Source organism: Drosophila mojavensis, unplaced genomic scaffold, assembly GCF_018153725.1.
Source record: "Drosophila mojavensis isolate 15081-1352.22 unplaced genomic scaffold, ASM1815372v1 contig_74, whole genome shotgun sequence".
Lineage (NCBI taxonomy): Eukaryota > Metazoa > Arthropoda > Insecta > Diptera > Drosophilidae > Drosophila > Drosophila mojavensis.
The window spans coordinates 10,849,046-10,873,353 of NW_025318899.1; the positions used below are offsets into that span (position 1 = coordinate 10,849,046).

The following is a 24,308-nucleotide window of genomic DNA, read 5'->3' on the forward strand; positions in this document are numbered from 1 at the left end:
TAGTACAAACATATCTATGTCTGTGCATATCTTAGAATTCTTTGTATCTATGTATCTATGTTTGATTGTTGCTGTGTATCTTTGTAACTATGTAAATCTTTGTAGCTATGTATCTAGAAAACTTTGTATCTTTGTTACTTTGTAGCCCAGCAAACTTTTATCTTCGTATCTTTACAACGTTGAAGACTTGTATATCTGTATCTTCGTATCTTTATATCGTATCTGTGTATCTATGTCACTCTGTATCTTTATCACTTTGTAATTGTGTATCCTAAGAACATTTGTATCTCTCATATATACATATATATTGTATTGCAGCATTCTATTTTTGCATTTAGGGATATTTGCACTTTTGTATCTATGTAGCTATGTATCTATATGTCTATATATCTATGTATCTATGATATACCTATGTATATGAGATACAAATTTAACTATGTATCTATAAGATACAAATGTATCTATATATATATGTATCTATGTATCTATGTATCTATGTATCTATGTATCTATGTATCTATGTATCTATGTATCTATGTATCTATGTATCTATGTATCTATGTATCTATGTATCTATGTATCTATGTATCTATGTATCTATGTATCTATGTATCTATGTGTCTATGTATCTTTGTATCTTTGTATCTATGTATCTGTGTATCTATATGTCTATGTATCTATGCATCTATGTATCTATGTATTTACGAGATACATATGTATCAATGTATCTACGAGTATCGCAGTATATTTTCATAATATGATACATAGTAAAGGAATTCACTTACTATATACAGTACAATCAATATCTTTGTATCCTTGAATCTATTTCTTGACAAGATCTTATACAGAAACTAGAAGAGACAACTAGTGCAATACACAACTATATATATATATATATATATATATATATATATATATATATATATATATATATATATATATGTAACTTTGTATTGATAGCTATACTATATTATAGTACTACTCACAAACATATATATGTCTTTGTATTTATGGATCTATATTTGTATATATCTTGACAAAATATTACATAGAAGAACAAGCCAAAAAAATACTTGAGCAATGTAAGGTACAAACATCTACAGCTACAGCTACATATATAGATATTTGTGTATTTGTATCTATATCTCTGCATGTACTAGCTTAGCATTGTGGGAGATGAACGCCCGTCAACAATGTAGCTCTTGTCAAGGAACTATTCAGTCCGCTAGAGATACACCCACATCCACACACCCACACACACATGCATGCATATACAGTTGGAACTTATTTGCTTTGGCATTTGGTATGTCGCAGCCAAAAGAAAATGTATTTGGACAACAACAAATTCTTCATTCCGTTCGGCTAAGCTCTTTTCTTTTTTTAGCAAATATTGTGCCTCTTATCAGACCAACTCGCTTGCATATCACTAAATAAACATGCGCTGAACACGACAGCCCAAAAAAAAAATAAAATAAAGAAAAAATAAAATAAAAACGTGTTTTTTTATTTAATTTAGTTTTTTGTTGAGTTTACCTTTAAAACGCACATCATGCGTTTTTTTCGGTCTGGCTTCTTATCAAAATCATCAAAAGAATAAAAAAAATGAGGGAAACAAATAATACAAAATTGCCTTGACTACGGGCATTTGGGCAAGCCTTGGACAGTTGCTCTTCCTAGTCTCACAATCTTTGAAAATAATATTTTACTATATATAGATGAAGGAACCTTTAGAAATAGAACAAAGTTCAAATGCGGTGTAATTAAGATCACATTTAGAACTTTGGGTGCTGTTAGTTTTAAACGTCTAGACATGTGTAGGCAGGAGCCATTGGAAATGGAACACCGTTTGAATAAGACTCTTTATGTTGCGTCATCGTGATAGGTGCCGATTGCTAGCAAGTATTTTGTATTAGATTTTCAAGTAGTTCTACATATATTTCTAGTCTCTATAAAATCATAAAACTATAAACTGTGTACTCAGAAAGTATAAAATCTAGATTTGGAGAGAGATCCATAAGTGTTATAGATATATCAAGAAAATTTTCCAACACACAACTCAATTTGTGATCAATTAACTCTACTTTTGCATTTACTTCCTTACTGTACATCATTTTAATACCACACAATGTTATCTATTTGTGTTATACCCAAGTCTCGAATGGGCAAAGAAATTAACACAAAGCTGTCAGGTTAGCTAAACTCCTTTCCTATATAAACACACACACACACAGTCACATATCTGATGCATTTGTTGGACTCTCTGTTTGCTTCTCTAATTTGCCACTGAGATTACAAACGTTCGTTCGCTCCGAGTGGCCTATTATCAGCTTTACCTATGTATTTATATATATATATATGTGTGTATATATAAATCTGAACTACATTTTGCTCGATTTGAAATCTCGCACATTTATACGTAAAAGCAGCAACAATTTGTAGACGATGAAGGCAACTACAAATTAACGTACAAATGAATGACGGAATTAGTACGTAGTATACGGGTCTATAGAGAAGGCCCCCCCGATACACACAGACACACGCACACACGCATACACACGGAAAGTGATCTTAAAGGGAACAATTGACTTGATGCTGCGCTTATTAGATCAATCAGTTTATGTACCCGCTTTAGATCTTCACAGTCCAGTTTTGTATTTGTCTAATTCATTAGCGCAGCTCTAATGAATTAATAACACCAAGCTACGAGAAACGCGTTTTGTTCATAGTTTTTCCATTTTTTAGCACATTCGGTTTTTAAAGCATATTTCAAATGACATTGCATCAGCTTTTAGAATCGAATCTATAGCACTTGAGTGCTGTTCAAAGTATCTCGTTTCGACATTTTATTGCTGTTCGATTGTTTCTTCATTAGGAATCGAAAGTAATTTTTGTATTTTATGATTATTTAATATGGAAACGGAATGATTTCCTAATGCTTAAAGTACAAAGCAGTATACACTGAGCGAAAAAAATGTGTACAAAGAGTATATAAATACAATATACATTGCCATATAATAATAGAAGATTATGCAAGCTTAACTTAATGATATTTCTGATGAGAAATAATTACAAGTTTCGACTAGGGACGTAACTTTGGTATGCATAACTCAACTGAATTATTAATGCTTGAAGCTCTATCTATATGTCTTTCCTGTTTCGCGCCACGCCTTTGACACACAAAATACGCCCTAATTGTAAGGCAAACAAAAGCAATTTTCAATTTCCTTAAGGAAAATGCCAAAAGCACAAAAGTTTGAGCAACATTTATAATACTAGTTGCACTACAAATGCAAACAAGACACACATACACGCACACATGCACACATGTGTATGCACACCCTGTAGAGCATGTCACGTGCACTAAAAAGAGCTTCTAGTGAAAGACAAACAAAAACACGCACGACTTAGGCTGTCAAATAAAGCAAAGGCAGAAGCAGAGGCAGCGACAGCGACAGAGGCAGAGACAGCAACAGATGCAGCAGAAGAGACAGAGGCAAAAGCAGTAGCAAAGACAAAGGCAGTAAAAGGGCAGAGGCAACGTCATAGGCAGAGGCAGAGAAGGAAGCCGAAGCAAAATCAACTCCTATAAATCACACCAACGAAACAATATCCCGTTCGTCCTCTCTTCACTGTACTCTTTGTGCTGCTCAACTCGGCTCTCTTTGTACGCTGTCACCTCTAGCTTACTCACTCCCACTTGCGATCATTTATAAACTTCAGCGTGTCTGTTTTGGGCTGTCAGCCGCAAGGACAGCCCGCTGCTTAAAGCGTTTGCACTGCACAGGAAATGCCCCTAAACAAGGCACGCACACGCACACACTCCTCTCTTTGTCTTTCTCTCTCACTCCCACTGATACACTCACTGGCCGCCGCCTTGGCTGCGTTTTTATTGACCTCCAAGTTGAGGGTAAAATGAAAAATGAAAAAACGAAAGAAACAATAGAAAAACACGCGAATTTGATTGAGCTTTTAGTTCCACCTACCTACCACCCACTGCCCCACCCCTTTGCCTACTTAATGGGCCATAGCTTTGGCTGCCTTCTTTTTTTATTGCCAGTCCGTTAATTGAATTAATTTTTTTTGTGTCTTTATCAAACGGCAAACAGAATTCATATCTATTGAATATTTCTGTCTTTAACGTGCGTGCGTGTGTGTGTCTGTCTGAGTGTGTGAAATGTAAATTCAATTAATATCTTGCGTGTGACAGTTTGTTCTGCGTGTGCTATGGCGCTCGAATGGGCGCGTCAGCGTCTACCATAAATCGTTCTATGCTTTAACCTTGAACTAAACCAATTTTAATATACGTTAAAATCATATGTGTATCTGTATATGCGTATATATACATATACTTGTATATTCGCATCAAATAAGAATTTATTTAGATTTTCGTTTCTTTTATACCCTGTATTTAATGGAATTGTGAATAATGGATCTATAGATATGGATTGCAAAGATATAGACAGATAAAAGGACTAGATGATGATATTATAATAATAGTATTTGTATATTATAATAGAAAAGCTATTAGTCTACCCTATAGGGTTCGCATTATAGCGAAGATATTTTGTGCAGCAGATACAGCTTGAATAAGCATAATTTAAATTTAAGGAATAAGCTGATATTCTGATACCCTTTAATATATAAAACGTGAAGTGAAAGTGTGTAGTTTATATAAGTGTATTTCATTTATGTTTACTGTATACAATATATAAAAGCTATGGCACTTGAAATTATCAATAATTCTTCAACAGTCGATAACGATTATCAAATTTTTCAGTCATATCTTAGAGTTTATCTAGGCTATAGGGTAACTATTAGTCACACTCTGCGCCTTTGTCGCGGCCGTTTTAATTTTGTTGTACTTAGAAATTTCATTTGGCTACGTGTCGAAAAATCTCAACAATTTTTCAATTTACTGTCAAATCGACAATGACGAAGGCAGCGCCAAAAACTGTCAATTAACGTGTCCAGATTACAAGGCAAATGCGAGAGGGGCCGGCACAGTGGGTCGGAGCGGGACGGGGACGAAGAGGGGTGGGTTGCTTTTAAAGGTAGAGAACTCGATATTGGGGCTTAACCGTTTGATGGATCACAATGGCAAAGCAATTCAAACAGAGACGCCGCAGTGTCAGTTACAAGAGTTCAAAGCGAAAAAAAAAACGCTTACACACCAAATTTTAAACATGTAGCATGTGGTGGGAGGGGCGCAAAAAAAAACAGAAAATAGTGAGAATTTTCAACACGGAAAATGTATCGCATGGTCATACCCAGAAACTGTCAGCGTTGACACTCTGCTCACCTTTCACACGAACAAACACCACACACAAACACACACCCATACATCGACGCAGACACATGTGAAATTGAGTCCTAGTGGCTCCTGCAGCGCCCAGGCACCCCCACCCCTTGCAACTGCCAATGTCAATACATCAAAAAAGAAAGAGGAAAAAAATTCGTCCAACCATGCGGGTCTCTCCAGTGGCACATTTTTCATCAGCTGCTGACACTTGGAGCAGCAACAACAACAACGATAGCGGGCATCGCTGTCAGCGGCGGCGTCGATGTCGGCGTCGCCGTTACCGTTGCGCGTAGAGCATACATATGTAAGTGCAAGTGCTCAAGAAACAATTGAGAGTGCAGGCTGCACTTGCAGCGCATAAGCGAAAACAACAACAAAACAATAGCAAGCCAGCAGCCAACACAGTCTAGCGTAAGCAATAACAACAACAAGAACAATGAACAACAAAAACAACACACCACGTGGTTATTAAAGTTGGTTTTTCAATTAAACTTTTGCCGGCGCTTTATTATAAGGCACAGTGGTGCAAACTATGCCAAGCTGGTCATGAAACAAATTGTAGCAAAAATACTTAGCTATCAGCATGATAATTTACATAAATTTGTGTCTGCCTTTAATATATGAATAAAAATAGAATTATGTACATATATATTTAATATTGCATATAGCCAGCAAATAATTAACACATTTGCATACCCATCACACATTTTCAACTAACACTCTACCACGGTAACTCGCTTTGCTGTCAATCGTGTTTTATGACTCTCTCGCTCACTCACTCTAGCTTGGCCTTCTCTTTTGATTTGCTGCGTGCTAATTATGTATGTATGTAAATATATATTTGTAAGTATGCAGGTTTTCGGTACATATGTACATATGTATGTATGTCAGCTCGTACTCCGCCCTCTCTCACTCTCTTTCTGTTTTGCTGGCGCTCTCAGGCACCGGCTCTCTGCGCTCAGTTCTTTTCTGTTTACTTTATTGAATGCGAATGTAATGGCAAAGAAGAACTTACAATCTTAAACCATACAAACATATGCATATGTGTGGGTTTGCATCTGTGGGTAAATACTAATGTATGCATACGCCGTGACGTCTTTAATAAATAAAAGATGTATTGCATTGCAAATACAATATTTATGCATGCATTTATTTTGTATGTGTGTATGTACTACATGTGCATACATACATACATATGTATATTAATTTGGCAAATTGATTGCTAGCAATTTATATGCGTGGCTGCTAGACGAAATGTACCGTTCATAGCTCATTATAATTTCAGTGAGCTAAACTAGATACAATCATAAATACATTCAAACATGTATGTGTATTTATGTATGGATGTGCGTATTTATGTTTGCGTGGGGTTTCACTCGCAAAGGGCCTGTCTGGTGGCTGGCTCTCTTTGACTCACCGCTCTCTTATTTTGTCATTCTGTTTTGTGCCCCTGCTGCGTGGCAATGAACGATCATAAAGCAGCCGCAGCACGTGTTGATCAAATCAAAGCTGTGCTTGAACAGCCCCAAAACGCAGCCTATGTAGCGTAACCATTGCACTAATTACACACACACATATACAATGGCATATAGACCATAGAATACATGTGTATGACATAATAATAATAATAATTATGCCGTTGTCGTTGTTGATGTTTTCATTCTGTTGTTGTTGCTGTACACGGCGCCGGGCGACGCGTCGCTTTTTCCATTAAAGCTTCCCCACGTCCCGCATTTGCATTTACATTCACATTCGCATTCGCATTCTCAGTTCAGCTCAGTTTTGTTTCTGTTTTCTGTGCAGTTCTGTGGTTGCTTTTATTACAGGCAAATTTGCATACATACATATAGTGGATGCGAGCGAGATAGACTGTTTATTACAGCATTTGATGCCGCTGCAGTTTTTTGTTGTTCTCTTGTTTTGTTATTGTTGCCGTTTGTTATGGCACATTGACGTAATATCGGCTAGAAACAAGTTAAAACTGGACAATTGTTGGGGCTGCCCCTCAGCTCCTATTCAATTGGAGAATCGGCAAAAAATTTCAAGTACAGCTAAGCTCCAACTGTTTATTTATTCTCTTTTTCTGCTGAATTCGCAAATTACTGACTAAGCAATTGAAAGAAGCCAATTTCACTGAGGGATTAGGTAAAATACTGAGATTATGCTTATTTGTTGACCATTAATCAAATAAATATCATTTCATAGCTGTCATCTATACTTTAGCTGCTCAACGGCAACTGTACGACGCCAGCAGCTGAATGAAATGCGAGTGTTTGTCTGTGAGTGTGCGTGCATGTGTTTTTATCACGCCACCAGGCTCCCATTCACTGTCCAAGCTGACCCCAGCGCCTGGCTCAATTCAATCTAAAATTTTCCAAGATGTGGCCAGACGCGTGCCAAGGTTTCAAAAATTTAATGACACGATTTGTGGTGCAGATTAAACGAAGACCCCAACATGAAGTCGAATTAATGGCACGCTTCTTGCGATTAAATTCTAATAAAAGCCGCGAGCTTGATCTTTGACCCACGTTCAGCTGCAAGCAGCTTGCAGCCGAAAAAACTACAAACAAAAATTTTAAATAACAACAAACGACAAACGACAAATGATAACTTTTTCATGTTGAAGTGGGACAGACGAATGAGTGCCCGTCTAGCTAGATGTTATCAGAGCAAGTGAACGACTCGCTTCGGTCACGTCACAGTTATTCCAATACGACGGACCATGTGATCTGATTGGCAAAAGTGAGAGGCAGCAGACGAGAGCGCTGAAAGCACAGCAGTGTGAGAGCGACAGAGCAAGAGCGTGACTTAGCTAGCAAGCTTTTTTCTGTATTTTGTTTATGAGCTTTTGCATCGGCTTGGATGATTTTCTAAATGAGCTGCGCATGCTTTTTGCACTTTGAGCTGATATCAGTTGATAAGGAGGCGTGACCAAACGGCCTATACATGAGATTGTACTACAGAATGATGAATGACGTACTTTGTACAGGTGTGTGTATCCACACAGGTATATAATTAAAATGTGATGTCTATTCGACTCGTTTCGATTGCACAGCGCCACTTTTCATCATCCATTGCTCAAAATTCATAAAAAAAAAAATACTAAATAATCATGAGGGTAAATATTTATAGTCGCGTGGTAACCTCGTCGCTAGGCCGTGATAACAAATCGTGACTCTTGCCTTATATTTATTTTTTATTTTATTTTTTTTTTAGAATTCTTTTTTTTTTTTCTACAGACTTTAATTGTGGCGACAGTGTCGCCTATTTCATCAAAAGTCCAACGGTTAATAACTACTGCCCAATAGTTTATAAAGTTTATCGAGTTTTCGGGCGTCTTTCCATAATTAGTCTGATATCAAAGGCAATAAATACCGTCCGCATATCAATCAACAGGTGTATCCATCTGAGTTTTATAGTACGGCATTACAGAGGGGCCGTTTGTATTACAATGGGCTCCAATTAAACGGCATCTGGTCTAAGCTAATTAATATTTGTATTGTAAAAAAAAATATGTATTTAATCATTTTCCCTGAACTAGTTAAACTCGTTACGAGCTACAGTAAAAACACGTTTCGGCGATCCATTCACATTAATACCTGATTAACACTTGCGAATTGTTTTTCGTCACTGTGCGATTATTTCAAATTCGCCTTGAAATTTATTGAGCTCATAGCGAATGTTTACTGTACTTTTACAATTATTCTTTATTTTGCAATTAATATGGACAACTGGTGTCTTTCTGTCGCCCCCTGCCTATCGTTTTATCTACTGTTCTATTTTAATATCCCATCCATATCATTATTTATTCACTGTTATTTGTTCAATTCGCCTAGGCGATATCAATTGGAAAAAAAGAAGGCAAAGTCAAATAATATGTCACATGGTGTGGCGATTGCACTATGGGGAATTTTGCCGTTTTTCGGGTATTTAGTCATTTTTGCGAAGTATGAAAATTTATAATTTTTTTATGTTAACATCTTAATAAAACTCCAAACTTTAAGGTACTGTACCCAAAATGTTGAATAACAGTCCACTGTTAAGCCTAACAGCTGTTAAAGTCAGCTGTTATCTTCGAAAAGCATTTGCCTTCAGCTTACAATTTGTGTTAGCCGATTTTCAAATCATCGTTATTCAATGACCAGACATTATTTTTGAGAAATTTAAAAAGGATATGAATTTTTAGGGCTTCTACTATGCGTTGGCTTAAAAACCAATTGATGTTTGAACTTATTTTAATCATTTATTGTATAATTAGCAAATGTTGTCAAATTTCATTTCTTGTAAATAAAATTAAACTTTGCAAAGACATATAAAACAGCCACCAGGGCGCACCAGTGTAAATCCAATTGCATGTTATAGAGTAATCAATTGGGATCTTAGTGCCTTTGTCTCAATGTGCACTTTTGCGCACAACCGGCGCAAATCAATTTTTAGCAGGTGACTATGAGCTGACCTGTGTGATATTTGGCTCAATGAAAAAGGCAACTCTAACCAAGAAATAGTAATTGTGATTTTGAAACTAAATAAGACTAATATTGATTCAACTTATAAATGATATTAAAAAAGCAAAAGCCGCTTTTTTGCCAAAATATAAATTACAAATGGAAGAAATGCAGCAGGAACAAAAACTAGCTGACAACTATGAATGACTGCCTATGACAGCAAATGTTTATAAAAATAATTGTTCATTTGAGGCAGATTATGGAAAGTACTGTTCATCCTGTAGGCTTTTTTGGTAAGGAAGCGTCTGATTTGCCCAACCAGGTCTATAAATCAGACTAATTTCATCATGCATGAGAGCATGAGAGCAGAATCCATAATTTCGCTGATGGTTTTTAACAATGGATACATCTGATCAGATTATTTCTTCGGCAAATCTTTAGAAAAGAGTTTGAAAGCATAAAGGTCGCTGTCTAATGAAGTTGTACGTATTGTATTATGTAAAGTTGAAGGCACAATTAAATCAGTTGAAGAACCCGAATTTTTTTAGCGGATCAATATTTCTGGCTGATTTGGAACTCGAAACTGAAGAAAACTAATTTCGATTTTATGAAAGTTCGATTGTTTTCAATTAAAATTATTATTTTAAAGTATGAACAAGCAAAATTCTTAAAAAAAAAAAAAAAATTTTTAATACAAAATTTTAATAAATTTTTTTTGGGTGGGCGGTGACACGCCCATTTTTCTAAAATATATTTCTGATGGTATACATATTAATAATACAAAAACCGGATCAAAAAATCTGGCTTAGTTTTTAAGTTATTAATTAATACCCGATAATTTGGATTTTTCCCCATAGTGGATTGGAGGCTTAACTCACAGACAGACAGACACATACACAAACACAGCTCTGAGAACGCCCGCTCTCGTAGACACACGCATACACAAACAAACTGAAATCTATTCACGCAATAGTCGTGTATGTAAACAAAGCGGGCGCGCACACACACACACGTACAGCAGCACGCTGCACGTGTTTTGTGTGTGGGGGGAAGAATGAAATAAATTGGCAAGCAGCGGCAGGCTGAATGAGTTGAGTTTTGTTTGGTTGTGGGAGGCGGCAGAACTCACCTCTTATTGATAAATCCATAATGTTCTCACGCTCTCTCTCCGCGCTGCTACTGCGACTGCGGCTGCTACTACTACGAATGCTACTCTCGGCAGACATTATGAATATTAATGCGCAAAAATAAAACCGAAACTGTTTCGCTCCAAGAGCAACAACAACTGCGTAGCAACAGGCACTTGTAACACAAATCAAAACCGAAACACTTGTAAAATGAATAGCAAATTATGAGCGCTACGATCACGCAAGAGAGCAGCGCTGCTGCTGCTCCGTCGGGGTGGATTGGTCACGTGGTCGCCCTTGGGGAGATCGGGAGATTGCTTTTATTTGTTTTTGCTGCTCCAACAACTGCCGGGGAGATAGAGCCTGCAGCAGTAACTCTAACGAAACGAAACACAAACAAAAAAGAGATAGAGATAGATTGAGAGAGTGGCTGCCGATATACAGGTCCAATATCAACTCTGACCAGAATGCTCGGCAGCGCACGACACACAGCTGTCGTCTCGCTCTCACCATTGCTGCATTATATAAGGCTTATGTAACTGAGAAACGACAAGGCATGCGCACGGGGCCACAGTGGGACACAAAAATAGCAACGCAAATGAGATTTTTGATGGGATTTGTGTGTGTGTATATATATTTATACATATATGACTAATCTTGACGGCCGATCTGGCTATTTTTGGTTATAGCCCATCGACTAATGAGTTTTTAGCATCAGCTCAAATTGCAGCAGGATGAGAGGGATAGCAAAAATGCCTTTTCTCCCTTTTTCTTGTTTCCTACCATTTGTAGATTAATAGTTTCCAATTGGAACTCAGTCAGTTTCTTTGTTTCGTCATTTAAAAATAAATAGCAATTACTCAATGCCGCACAATCAATTTGATTGGCAAGCTGTCCGACTATCTAGATGTGGCATTAAGTCCACAGGATTATGTTTGTGCACCGGCAACCGGGACACGGGGATTACTTTTGGAATATATGATAAAGCACTACCAATGCCCATACCCATCAAATTCCCCACTTGACAGTTAGAGACTGAATAATTTGAAGGTGCTTTATTTATATAAGTCTCTTCTTTATTTCCTATTTCTAGCGGATAGAGATGACATTTTTAACAGCTGCAATGCTGCAAAGAAGAAGCTACAACTAAGCTCAATGAACTTTAAATACATTTTAGAAAGAAATTTACGTTGTAGTGGATATAATAGAATTATTCAAAATTTAAATGCTCTAATTTTCGAACTCGTTTTGCATACTTTTAGGTTCAGAAAAGTTTAACCATTTAACAGCTGCTATTTTTATAGCATACTTATAAATACCGCTCCTTTAGTTTTAACATATCATGCAAACTTATTTACAGCTGCAATTTTAATAGCATACTTATAAAGTCATTTCTGTTAACGGCAACAGAGCATTTGAGCAATCAAGAACTACTTAACAGTGCCTAGTGAGTAATAACACTGATGGATTCAAAAATACCTCTCACTGTAAATCTTTTGTGCTCTTTAAAAATGTAGACTCTGCACTTCTGCCTACCTGACTATATATAAAGGAACCTCTGGTTCGGTCTAGTAATGCTAAACAAGAGCAAGTCAACCCGATATATAGTTTCACTACACTCAAAACAGTAGAGCGGCGATTCACCACCATCATCTATGCTAATTTAACATACAGTTTGAATAGCTTGTTGCGCAGCGTTGCTCCGCTCTTTTGCGCGCAGCTTTGCTCTTGCTCTCTGCTTGTTTACTTCGCTGCTCATTCGTTCACTGGTGGTCGATCGCAGTTGATGTGATTTTTGACTCTTTGCGCGTTCGCGTGAAATTTTGTTGTCGTGCGCGCGCTTTAAAATATTTTTAATGGAAATTGATTTTGATTAAAAAGTGGCAGCCAAATAAATAATTGAAATCGAGATTGAATGCGTGTGAAATTGGCAAAAAATACCAGCTGTCAAAAACCAATACATGAGCTTCCGTGTGTGTGACTATGTTTGTATATGTGTGTGCTGTCAGGGTGCGTGAAAAAATGCACTAAAACAAGAAATCAAAGCAAATTAGAAAAACAACAACAGCAACAAATATGCCAAATTAAGGCAGCACAAATCGAACGCAAAAAATAATACAATCAATAAATTTCTAAAAGAAAAACAAATTGAAATTCCGGTTCGTGCAAAAACATGCAAAATACAATGCAAACTTTTCCAGCAGCCGGCGCTGCTACGGATGCGTCGTCTGCGTCGCCGCCTGACTTTGATTTCCAGATGCCGTGTCGCTATTTCAAAAGTTCTTTTGCGCGTTCGCTTTCGCTGAATAACAGCAATAATAACAACAACAACAGCAGCGCATTGGCATTGCCTAAGAACTCGCCGCAAATTGAGGCCAAGCAGCAGCAACAACAACAGCAGCAACTGGAGCAGGAGCCCCAACATGAGTTGCTCTGCTTGACGCCGCCGCCAGCGCTGCCTGCACGACGTCACACGACTAGCAGCAGCAGCATCTTGACACATTTCACAGCAGCGCCGGCTAATCAGTTGCCAACACAAAAACAGCAGCAGCAGCAGCAGCAACAACAACAACAACAACAACAACAAAATAAACATCAACTGCAGCAACAACAATTCAAGCGGAATCTGAATCTTGCCCTCAGTTGGTCTTTGCAGGTAAGCTTTCATTGAATCTTATTGTCCACTCCGCTCTCTTTTTCACCAACCCCGCGCTCGCGCTGTCTGCTGTTGACTCTCATATGCATGTGTGTATATGTGTGTACCATTGCTGTTGTTGTTTTTTCTGCACATGCTGCTTGCTCTTTTACCCATTAAATGTGCGTTTATTAGAGTGAAGCGTATGTGCATAAGAGTTTACACAAAATGTTAAATGTTATATGAATAATATCTGTCTGATTGGGCCTGTAAAGTGCGGAATGTAGTGCATAAGCTTTTATACATATATTTATAAATATGATATAGTTTATTTTTATATTTATATTAGTATTTGTGATTTTTTTTGCCTTATATATATTAGAGTATATATAATACAGGGTAGCTGTAAGTTGACCCTGCTCCTGTTTTTTCCTTCGTTTGTCTGCTGTTTCCTTGGCGAGAAAAAAAGTTGGTTTCCTTTTTTGGAGCAAGTTGATATTTATGTCACCTTGTTGCTTTGTCCCGCTGTCCGCCTTACAGCCTTGACAGCCTATCGGACGCGTCTCTCGCTTCGTACGGCAGGACGCATGTCCGTGCATTGAGCATCTCTTGCCCAGTTTCGTCACGCTGGCCGTGATATGACAACCTTTATTTGTTTTTCTTTCACTCTTTTTACTTTACTTTGTTTTTTAAGGTCAACATTATTTATGTGCGAACATTTAATGGATGATAGTTGTGGTACGTGCGTGTGTGGGAGCTTGGCTGCGGGATGGGCTCCATAGGAAGTTGACAGCAGCAATAAAGCATATTTGATTGGGGACAGGGGGCTATGAATGGAGAAAATACTCAGCGGGTGCTTAGGCACTTGGGAGAGATTTTTATTTGCCATATTTTACTGCCTTACGTTGTATTCGCAAATGATTAACAGGCAGCAGATTTTATGTTTTAGTTCGAGAATTAGGTTTATCTAGTCTTTTGTCTTAGCAAAACATTAGATTAGATAGATTAAAAAAAAAATGTTAGACCAAGACTAATTTTAAGCTAAGTATGAAAAATGAAATGTGATGAAACTTATGAAAAGAAGAAGATTTACCATTAACTCTTTTCACCAAATTTAATCTTAAGCTCAAAATCTAATCAAAGAAGTATGTATAATGAAATGAAAGAAAAAGAATATTTGTATAAACTCTCTCATCTGTTTCTTAGACCACCCAAAAACTTAGCTCAAACATCGTAATTATTTTATATTAAATTGAAGATCTCTTATTATTTAAAAATACATTATCATTAGGCATAATTGGACTGTTTATATTTGGTTAGCATGTTGAAAGTATTCGTGATTCGTAATTATATGATTTATGTTTTATTCTTTCGACCTTATAAATGGGTATTATTATGTGTCGCGTGTTCCACTTGTTCTACAGACAAATGGCTAATGTCAGAAAAGTTTAGCATTTAGGCCCGAAACAAATTACGTCAATTAGCCTAAATGTCAAGAAAAGCGAAGAAGAAACAAATGCAGCTTAAATACATATATATAGATATATTAGAAGATATATGTATAAATTGTCCACAGATGTATGTCGTAATACTTGTATACTTTTTTTTTGGTCATGGTCTAAAACACGCAAAAATAAAGACATTTTGATATGACAATCTTTAAGCTGAACGCACAGACCGATTATCTCCGAGCTCAACGGTAGATGGCGCCAGCTGTCTACGCATTTGAACTTGGTCGCTTGCCGCTTGTGGCTTGCGGCTTGTTGTGACAGCAGCTGTTGCAACGCGTCGCAATGTTGCAACAACATTTGCGGTTTTGCCAATTGAAAGTGAAAATCAAATGGCAAATGCAATGAACTCTTAGGCAAAACTAAAAGAAAAAAAAAAACCACTCCTACACCTAGAGTATTGGATCGCAGTGGTGGGGGAGCAGAAGGCGGCGACGAGGGGATTTTCATTGGTGTTTGGGGAAAGCTGCGAACGAGCGACTGAGCGAGCAGCTGCTGTTAGAAAAATTCAAATTATGCGCCATTCAAGTGTGGCCAAGAGGCCAGCAGCAAAAACAAAAACAAAAACAAAGACAAAGACTCGAGTATCGAGTGACAATCATAAAGAAAAATACAAATAATAAAATGCAAGTGTTGTTGTTGTTGTTGTTGTTATTGTCGCGGCTGCTGCTGCTGCGGCTGCTGCTGGTGCTTCTGCTGTAGTTGCTGCTGCTTTTCCCCATTACGTTTTAACGGCGTCTATTAAAGCCGCAAATCTTGGCGACATTTCGTAATGAGGCAGCAAGCTGCCAGTAGCATATCGCATTACAAGTAGACAGAGAGAGAGAGAGAGAGAGAGAGAGAGAAAAAGAGTGGGAGGGAGGGAGAATGATAGGGAAACCAAAGGCCATACGTAATTGCGCTGTATATTGCTATTGTCAATATAATATCTATATAATATAACATAATATAATATATATTTGTATGTATATATGTATATGAATAGAGAAAGAGAGACAGTGAGAGGGAGATCACTAGAGACAGTAAAGGTAGAGACAAGGTGGTATAAATATATATGTATATATATTTTTTTTAGAGAAGAATAAGAGTTATATAGCAACAGATATTTGCTGAGAGTGAGCGAGAGAGAGAGAGAGAGAGAAATAGCGAGAGAGAGAGAAAAAAAGTGAATGAATGAAATAGGGAAACATATGCAGATAGAGAGAATGACAAAGAGAGAGAGAGATGTTTTTGCATAGCGTAAGAAATATGGAAACATATACACAGAAGCACAGAGAGAGAGAAAAAGCAGAGAGAAAGAGACAGAGAGAGAGAACTATAATTTAAAGGATCAAGAATATAAATAGAGAAATCGAGAGATGCATGTATGTATAACAATATCTTTCTGCCAAGGTGAGACACACACGTAAATATAAAGAGATAGGGAGAAAGAGAGAGAAGTGTAGAGCTTCACAGAATTCCAACAAAGTAATTACACAAATTTTGTTATTCGTTTAGTTTTTCTCGCTTAGTTTAGATATTATATTCAATCGATATTTGACCTTTGCCTTGCCAGCCAGCCGTGTTAATGATTGCCGAAAGGCGTTAACACCTCCAAATGCCAAATAAACAACAAACACAACAGCATTCAATTGGCTAATGGCTTAGTCTAATCAGAAATAAATTTGCCCCTAAACAGTCTCCAGTTCCCCAAGCTAATCGTGTTTATAAACAGAAAATCGACCTCAATTATTGAACAATTTGTTTGGTCTTGGAAAAGTTAGCTGCCGGAGCACTTTCGTGTTTATTACACTATTTTCATGGCCAAGAAAACAGCAGGAGGAAATAGCCAAAAAGCTCTATGGGCCATATAATGAGCCAACTCAGACAACGAAAGGTCAAGAGCTAATTGTGAAATGTTTATGTGAGTTCTCTCGAAGCACTGCACGGCTGCATGGTAAACGTTTTATAACTCTCCAGAATTTCGTTTCATAATTCCTAAAATGAAAAATGTTTAAAGCTCATAAACAATTTAAGATTTCATTGCAGCAACTTTGAGCGGATTAAGCCTTTAAATCTATTAGCTATAAATTAGAGAAAAAACGGAAAATCTGGGAAACGAAATTTTATTATTTTCATATTTATGATTTTTGCAAATTTTGTGTTGTATTTTAGGAAAATTTTTATATTGAATTCTTAGATCTGTCTGTGAAATAAAAAAATGTGGAAATATTATTTCACACATATATATTTTTTTATTGAGTGAAATGGGTGAAATAAATAGAGATGTGATAGGATAGGATGATACGGTAAATAAATAGATAAGAGAGGGAGAGAAAGAATAAGTGTGGGAGATAAAAGAGTAAGAATACGAAAGAGAATGAAAGGGAAAAAAATCAGAAGAGAGTTTTGAGCTGAAAACTTATATTTTATGTAGGTAAATGTCTGGATAGATAGGACTTAAATAAACACGAGAATTAGAGAAAATCGTTATTTTTTTTTCCAGCGCAAAGCAATTTCTTTTTCTACCTAATTACACTTAAGATAGAGCAATAAATCTAAATTTATCTCCTAGCTCAATTATGCAGGAAAATCTTTCGGCATGTTTTCAAAAACCGAATACCTATATCAATATTTTTACTCGGATCTATTCACACTTGTGCATGCTGCTCTCCATTTTTCTTATTTTGCACGGAAATTCACTTTGGAATGCTAAAGCGAAAAAAAAAAAAAAAAAAGAAGAAGAAGAAGAAAAAAAATGCCTCGCAGTTCGTTAAGAGCGCACATCGAAATCCCTGCATCATTATGGCTGGCTCTCTCTATATATATCTGATGTGTATATACATATATATAGCTGGGAGCTGTGAGTTATGTTGTTTTCCACTTCAGCTCGTCAATCGTCAGGCGTTTTGTGGGCGTGGCAATTGTGCCCCCAAGGCAGGTTCTAGAAGCGAAGCGAAATAAAATGTGACTGTTGATTTTTGCACATTTTTGGCTGCACGGCTTCTTGCAGCAGGCGAAAGGGAGCGAAAGAGAGAGAGAGGAAGAGTGGGGTAAAGTGGGAGGTGAGTGGATAAGTGTGGAAAATCAGACAGGTCCCACATAAATTTATCGAAGAGCATCTCTTCGCTCAGCCTCAGCTGTGGCAAGTGTTATATATATTTATTTATAGTCAAAGTCGTCTGGCCAGACAGATTTATGTCTATATTGCTATATATGTATATGTACGTAGGAAAATTTGCAGGAAAATGCAAGATGAATGGAAAAATGGGTTAAAACGGCCTCGCACACAAACGTTTGTGCAAATGTTTTATTCATAAGTTTGCAAATGCACTGAATGAATCAAATTGAGCTGAGTAGAAGCAAAGAGAGGAAGAAAGATAGGGAGAGCGAGCGAGACAGAGAGAGAGAGGAGGGGTGGAATAGATAGTGCCTCTGTCTATCAAAACAATTCAGATTCTGTTGCAAGTTATGCGAGCAGTGCAACAATGCAACTGTCAAGGCAATTTGTGCAACGGTTCGCTTCGAAATGCCAAAGAAAATGCAGCCAATACACAAACCATTAGCAATTTGGTGCGTGTCTGGGATAGACGTAATTAAAAACGCAAAACATACAAATTCCGCAATTTAATTGCTTGAATTTATTTTCAGTGGTATTTCAATACCTCTATCCATCTCTCTCACTCTCTTTTTCTCTCTCTTTCTTTCTCTCCTGCTACTGCCGCTGTTCGCTTTTGAAGTTATCTCGATGAAACTTTTGGTACAGCTGTCGATTTTTTTTATAGCACGCAGCTCATGTGTCGAAAGCATTCAAATTGCAACACTATCTATGTGATGGATATCATCTGGGAAAAACTGAACTAACGAAAAATTGAAATAGCTTTTAGTTTTGTGAACTATATATAGGTTTTCTGCTAGTACTTAATACAATTTCTATAATCTTTAATCTGATGCCATTGAATCAGATAGTCAAGCACTAGAATTATATATAATTATATCTAAAATTAAAATTGAAAACCATTCAATACTCTACTTTCTTTCAGTGCATTAATTATTCTATCAATCTTCTTTACTTTGATGCCCAAAGTAAACTCTTTAGCAATTGCTATACGTATGTTTGCTATCCATACTTATGGTAATTATGCCCACTCCAGCAGTTCCAATTGTGGGGTCCCACCTCCCCATTCCCTTTCCTCTGCCATATCTCTCTCTCTCTCACTCACTCGCCATCTCCAGCTTTGGAGTAGATTTCATGGCTGTTGGGCAAGGCACTTGGCTGGCCACTTGGCTCGATCCAAAAAGCAAAAAGAAGTTACAAACGCTTTCAATGGCAAGCTAATTGTTTTGGCCATTGGCTGAGAGACTGCTTTAACTGGCATTTGAATTGTGGGCCTAAATAAATGCATAGCCAACCTGCTAGCTGTCTTGGCCAAAGTCAAGTCAAGTCAAGCCAAGCCAAGCCACGCCAACCAATGCAAAGGCAAGGCAAACTGTATCAATGTGTCAATCAATGCTGCCTGCGATGCTGACAGATTGCCGTATGGAGATGCCATGGAAATGGCTTAATTGGCCAACAGCAGCGGCAGGAAAAATGACCAAATATTATGGCCAAATAGTTTCCGGTAAGGCAAATGTCTAATGAGTCGCAGCAAAAGCCCAGACAAAAAAAAAAGCACACACACACATTGTATAACGAGTTGCACCCAAATGCCAGCGATACGATCGAGGCCAGGCCAGGTGCTATCTATAAGGCAGGTATGCCAGTCACTTAGTTAGTTGAGTTGTTAACGGCTTTCTTTTGGACTTTAAAGTGCATTCTTTGGCTCTGTGCGAAACATGCAACAAATTGTTGAAAGCCAAACCATATTAGAGTGTTCACACTAGCCAAGCTGGCAGACATAGTTAAAAAAAAATATATAACTGATATTAAAACTAAATTATATCATCATTATTTCATTATTTGTATCATTTGCTTTTGATATATGCCACGATTTCGTTAATAAAGATTAAAATTAGTTTGAGTATTTGATTTGAATGGAAATTAGGCTAATTTTATTGGGCTTACAATATTGAAAAGTTAAACGATATTAATTTAGGTTGTGATAGTGATATAACAATATAAAATAGGCTAAGGCGAAGAGATTGATGTAAGATTGAACCTATACTGATCCCAATAATCAGCCATAATTTATATATTTACATAAGTATGATACATAAGTATTATATTTGTTTATATCATATCAACTCCTCAACGTAACTCTTTGAATTCTTCCTCTGGGTTGATCTAAGTATTTCTCTATTCATTAGCATTTTCCCATTTGTCTACAGTATTTGGTTCGTTGAGTTTTCATGCTGCGCAGTTAACTGAAATTGCGCATTGGTTGTTTTTCTTCTTCTTTCATTGTTTTCCCCTATTTAAACGTGTTTCACACGCTTTTGTCCAGAAGTCACCCTCAGTATGACTCACAAACCCAAATATAAGAAAAAGAGACAGAAAACCGAAAACTAAATAAAATACAAATACAAAATTTCCCACAATATTATTATTAAACTCTTCTCTACTCTACTCTACGCTTCTTCCTCTTGTTATAATGCGTTTTAACTTAAATGCTGTTAATTTAGTTGTTACGCTTGAGACAAACTTGAAGAAGAAGCAGAAAAAAAACGACGGATCAAAGCGAATCTTGATAACATACATATAGAGAGACATTAAAAAGCTTTTACTCTTTCTGTTCAAGTTACATGAGCAAATATTTTCACTAAGAAATGAAACCAAAATGTGAGAAACAGAGTGAGAGAGGGGGAGAGGGAGGTAGAGAGGGGTAACGATAACAGCAATCCTTTTGATTTCTGATTTCTGCTGCTGTCTTCAATTGCATGTATTAAGTCATGGTACAACAACAACAACAACGTTTCTCTTGTCGAGCTAGAATTTATTATTTCCGCCAACATGTTGGACGACGAAAATAAAAAAAAAGGAGAAGCTAACAGACAGACAGAAAAAAGAGTTGACAGGCCAGCGTTGTTCCATTGAGTCATATGCGCTGGCAGCGCAGCAGCAGCAGCAACAGCACCGGCAGAGCAACAGGTACGCATGCGTAACGCCAACGTCAACGCTGTCGCTGCTGCTGCTGCTGCCGCTGACGCCGAGGGTGGCCGCTGAAGAAGAACGCGGCGAAACGCAGCGAAACGCGTTCACTGTGGGCTGCTTTACTTTAATTTGGTCTACCTTGTACTTGTTGTTGTTGTTGTTTCTGCTGTTGTTGTTGTTTTTGCTGCTGTTATCGGCGCAATTCCGCCTTTTGAAATTTGCTGCTCTGTTGAGCTTTTTTCTAGTTTTTTCGTTGTTGTTTTTTTGTATTTGTTATTTTGTTTTACACTTGATGAACTCTGGCAGGCAAATGCAGTAGAAGCAGTGAGAGCAAGAAGAGAGTGAGAGCGAGCAAGAGAGAGAGCTACACTTGTAAAATGCAAGTGCTCGCTAGATGGCGAAGTCAGGCTGAGTTAGATAAGGATAGATAGTGTAGCCAAGCTGAGTGCATGTAAAGAGCACAAAGGATATCAATGTTAATAGGAATTTTTAACATAAAAATCTAGCAGAGCATTAACAGTCCTATGCATTAAAGCATTCCATGGGACTGTTAATGCTCTGTCAATGTTAAAATTTAAATTTGGTGTATATTTGGGATATTATTGCTATTAAGCACTATAAAACTTGAAGATTTTTCAATAATACTTCCTTAAGAGTCACACCTTGGCGGCTTGAACTGAAGGTTTTATTGCTATCACAATTTCAATTACTCGTTAATCTGCAATTTCGCATTCGCTTGAAGCGCTGTTCCAGCATTTGTCTAAGCTCCAGCCAGCGCCATGAGCATGAGCATGAGCAGCTGAGATAAGTAAACAAAACATAATAATCATAAAAACAAAGCATTTCCTAGGTCAAAGCAATCTTCAGAAAATATCTGCACGCTGAAATGAAGAAGAAGAAGAGGAGGCAGACGAAGATGACGATGATGGGGGATTTCTTTGATACCCTCGAAAATAAAATCTCAAACCTCGAACAATTTGCCATTACACTTTTATGGCCGAATGCTCAAAACTAATTTCATGGCTTTAGTGTAAAGCTCAACTACAATAAAAGCCAACAAATTGAAATGCTCGTAATAAGGTCAAATGTGTTGCCTCAAAAAAGGTCACGGAAACGTCGTTGCACTGCGTCGCTATCTGGCGGTGGGTGGCCCGCCTCTCAATTTGAATGCAATGCAATACAAACAATGAACAAAAAAAAAAAAAAAAAGGTAGCGCCCCAAGCGGCCAAAAGCGACGAAATGTTGGGAATGTGCATAGGCTAGGGGCTAAGGGCTAGGGGCGGACGAAGAGAGACGGAGTAGACCGAGACCTCGCCAACGACGACGACTTTGTCGTCGCAGTCCTTTCCGCAAACGAAACAAAACGAAAATGCAAACAAAGTGCTGCAAGGTATGTGTGCGGGGTGTGTGTGCAGCAGTGATTGACTAAGGAATACCCTGTATTCAAGTCAAAGTTGGGAAGTGATGTAGATAAAGAGAGTTTATTAGGAGTATTTGTTGATATGTTAAAAGTCTATATAATTTTTTTTAAATCTATATACATATACATAAACATTTATATAGATAACATATATTATATTAAATATATATTATTTTTTATTAGAGATTAGAATTTATACATTTAGAAAATCAAATATATTATTATTTGAGATTAGAATTTATTAGAATTAAAATTTGTATATATTAAAAATATATACAATATTATATAGAAAATTAATATTTATTATAATTAAATTTTACGTCAGTAAAATATATTATGTATAATTTTTTTTTATACTTTGCATTTCATTTAAAAATGTAGACTAGACTGTAGACAGATAATATATAATAATAACAAAAATTATATATTTATTACAGAAAAGTTTTGTTTACGTAGGGTTATATATGAATTCAATACGAATGCATTCTCAGTATTGTAAAGTAATTTAAATGCAGACCGAAATAAGTTTAGTTATTCCACTCCAATCAACATCACCATCTCTCTCTCTCTCTCTACTTCTGTCTCACTGAAAATTTAACACCTTTCACTGCTGCTATATAGAGCCTAGCTAGAGCTAGAGCAACACTATATTTCATCTGTTAAATATAAAGCATAAATCTTAGTTAGATCTGCCTACTTCCGTTGCATTTTCAGGTCGGCTACAGGGTACAAAATAACTGAAAACAAAACAATGCCAGAGAAATAAGTTGAAATAATGACAGCCCCAGGAGGGGGGCTGCTTTTATTTCAACTGCTGCTGCTGCTGCCGCTGCTGCTGCTTCTTCTGCACATTTTGGGGAGTGCTGAATGACACGGCTGCAAAACAATGCAACAGACAAAATACAAAAAAAAAAGTGCAACGCGCCGCAAGACAATGGCAAAAGGAGGCAGTGGAAGGGGGCGTCACCGTGGATTGGGGGCGTGTGTGCCAAGGGGTACGCATATTTGTGCTGTGTGGATGGCCATTAATGAAAATGGCCAACATGCAACAGTCAGCGTGGTGGAGAGGGGGGAGGGGTAGGGGTTGAGGGCCGACCAGATCGGGACTGTTGCAGTTGCTGGCCGCATTGTTTTCATTTGTAAAAACTGCTCCGTTTTCGCATGCTTAATTATGGCCATTGACATGCAACGTGTTGCACTTGCCGCCACAGGCACAGCCAGAGCCACAGCTACAGCTACAATGTGAGACAAAACTAATAAGCTAGCTGCCACAGTTGATGCCACAGTTGCTGTTGCTGCAGAGACAAAACAGTGGGCCGCCCCATCAAATTAATCATGCGGTATCGCATTTCGCCAGCTTTTGCGCTGTTACATTTATAGCTCAATTCGTTGCCTGCCACCCAATTGTGCCCCATGTGCCACACTCGGCGGCACTTGCTGGCAATTTATGTAGCCTTTTTGGCTGCGACATAAATTACAGTCACACAGCAGCACAAGAGAGACAGAGATAGATAGCGGGAGCTGGCAACAGAGTAGTAAGCAGAAGGAGAGTGAGGGAGTGAGAGAGAGAGAGAGGGAGCTGGGCGCCAGCGCCTTGTGGCAAGGTAATTGCAGAGCAGCTCTTTAAATTTAGACTAGCAACTGCTGCGTATTATAGCCTGAATTTATTAAAAATACAGGGTATAATATATCTTGTTGCGTATGCAGATAAAGGATGGCAGTAGGCGTGACAGAGCTCTAGCTTATATAAATTTATTTTATATATTTATTTTCAGAATAAACGGCTAGTAAGTTATTTTCTAG

At 37.4% G+C, this 24,308-nt stretch overlaps 2 protein-coding genes across 3 annotated transcripts in view; one reads left to right on the forward strand and one right to left on the reverse strand.

The window, feature by feature from the left end:
• Positions 1-11,049, reverse strand: part of LOC6582072 (hepatic leukemia factor) — a 71,765-nt gene extending 60,716 nt beyond the window's left edge. Inside the window, exon 1 of one of the 2 annotated variants that reach the window (XM_015162263.3) lies at positions 10,874-11,049. In XM_015162263.3, coding sequence (XP_015017749.1) covers positions 10,874-10,970 — 97 coding nt within the window. In that variant the 5' untranslated portion in view covers positions 10,971-11,049. The remainder of the gene's footprint in view (positions 1-10,873) is intronic. The other variant, XM_015162259.3, reaches the window with a different exon arrangement.
• A 1,561-nt stretch (positions 11,050-12,610) lies between these two features.
• LOC6582075 (homeobox protein 5) overlaps positions 12,611-24,308 on the forward strand; it is a 33,816-nt gene continuing 22,118 nt past the window's right edge. The window contains exon 1 of the mRNA XM_002007752.4: positions 12,611-13,527. Within this exon, the coding sequence (XP_002007788.2) occupies positions 13,045-13,527 (483 nt within the window). The 5' untranslated portion in view covers positions 12,611-13,044. The remainder of the gene's footprint in view (positions 13,528-24,308) is intronic.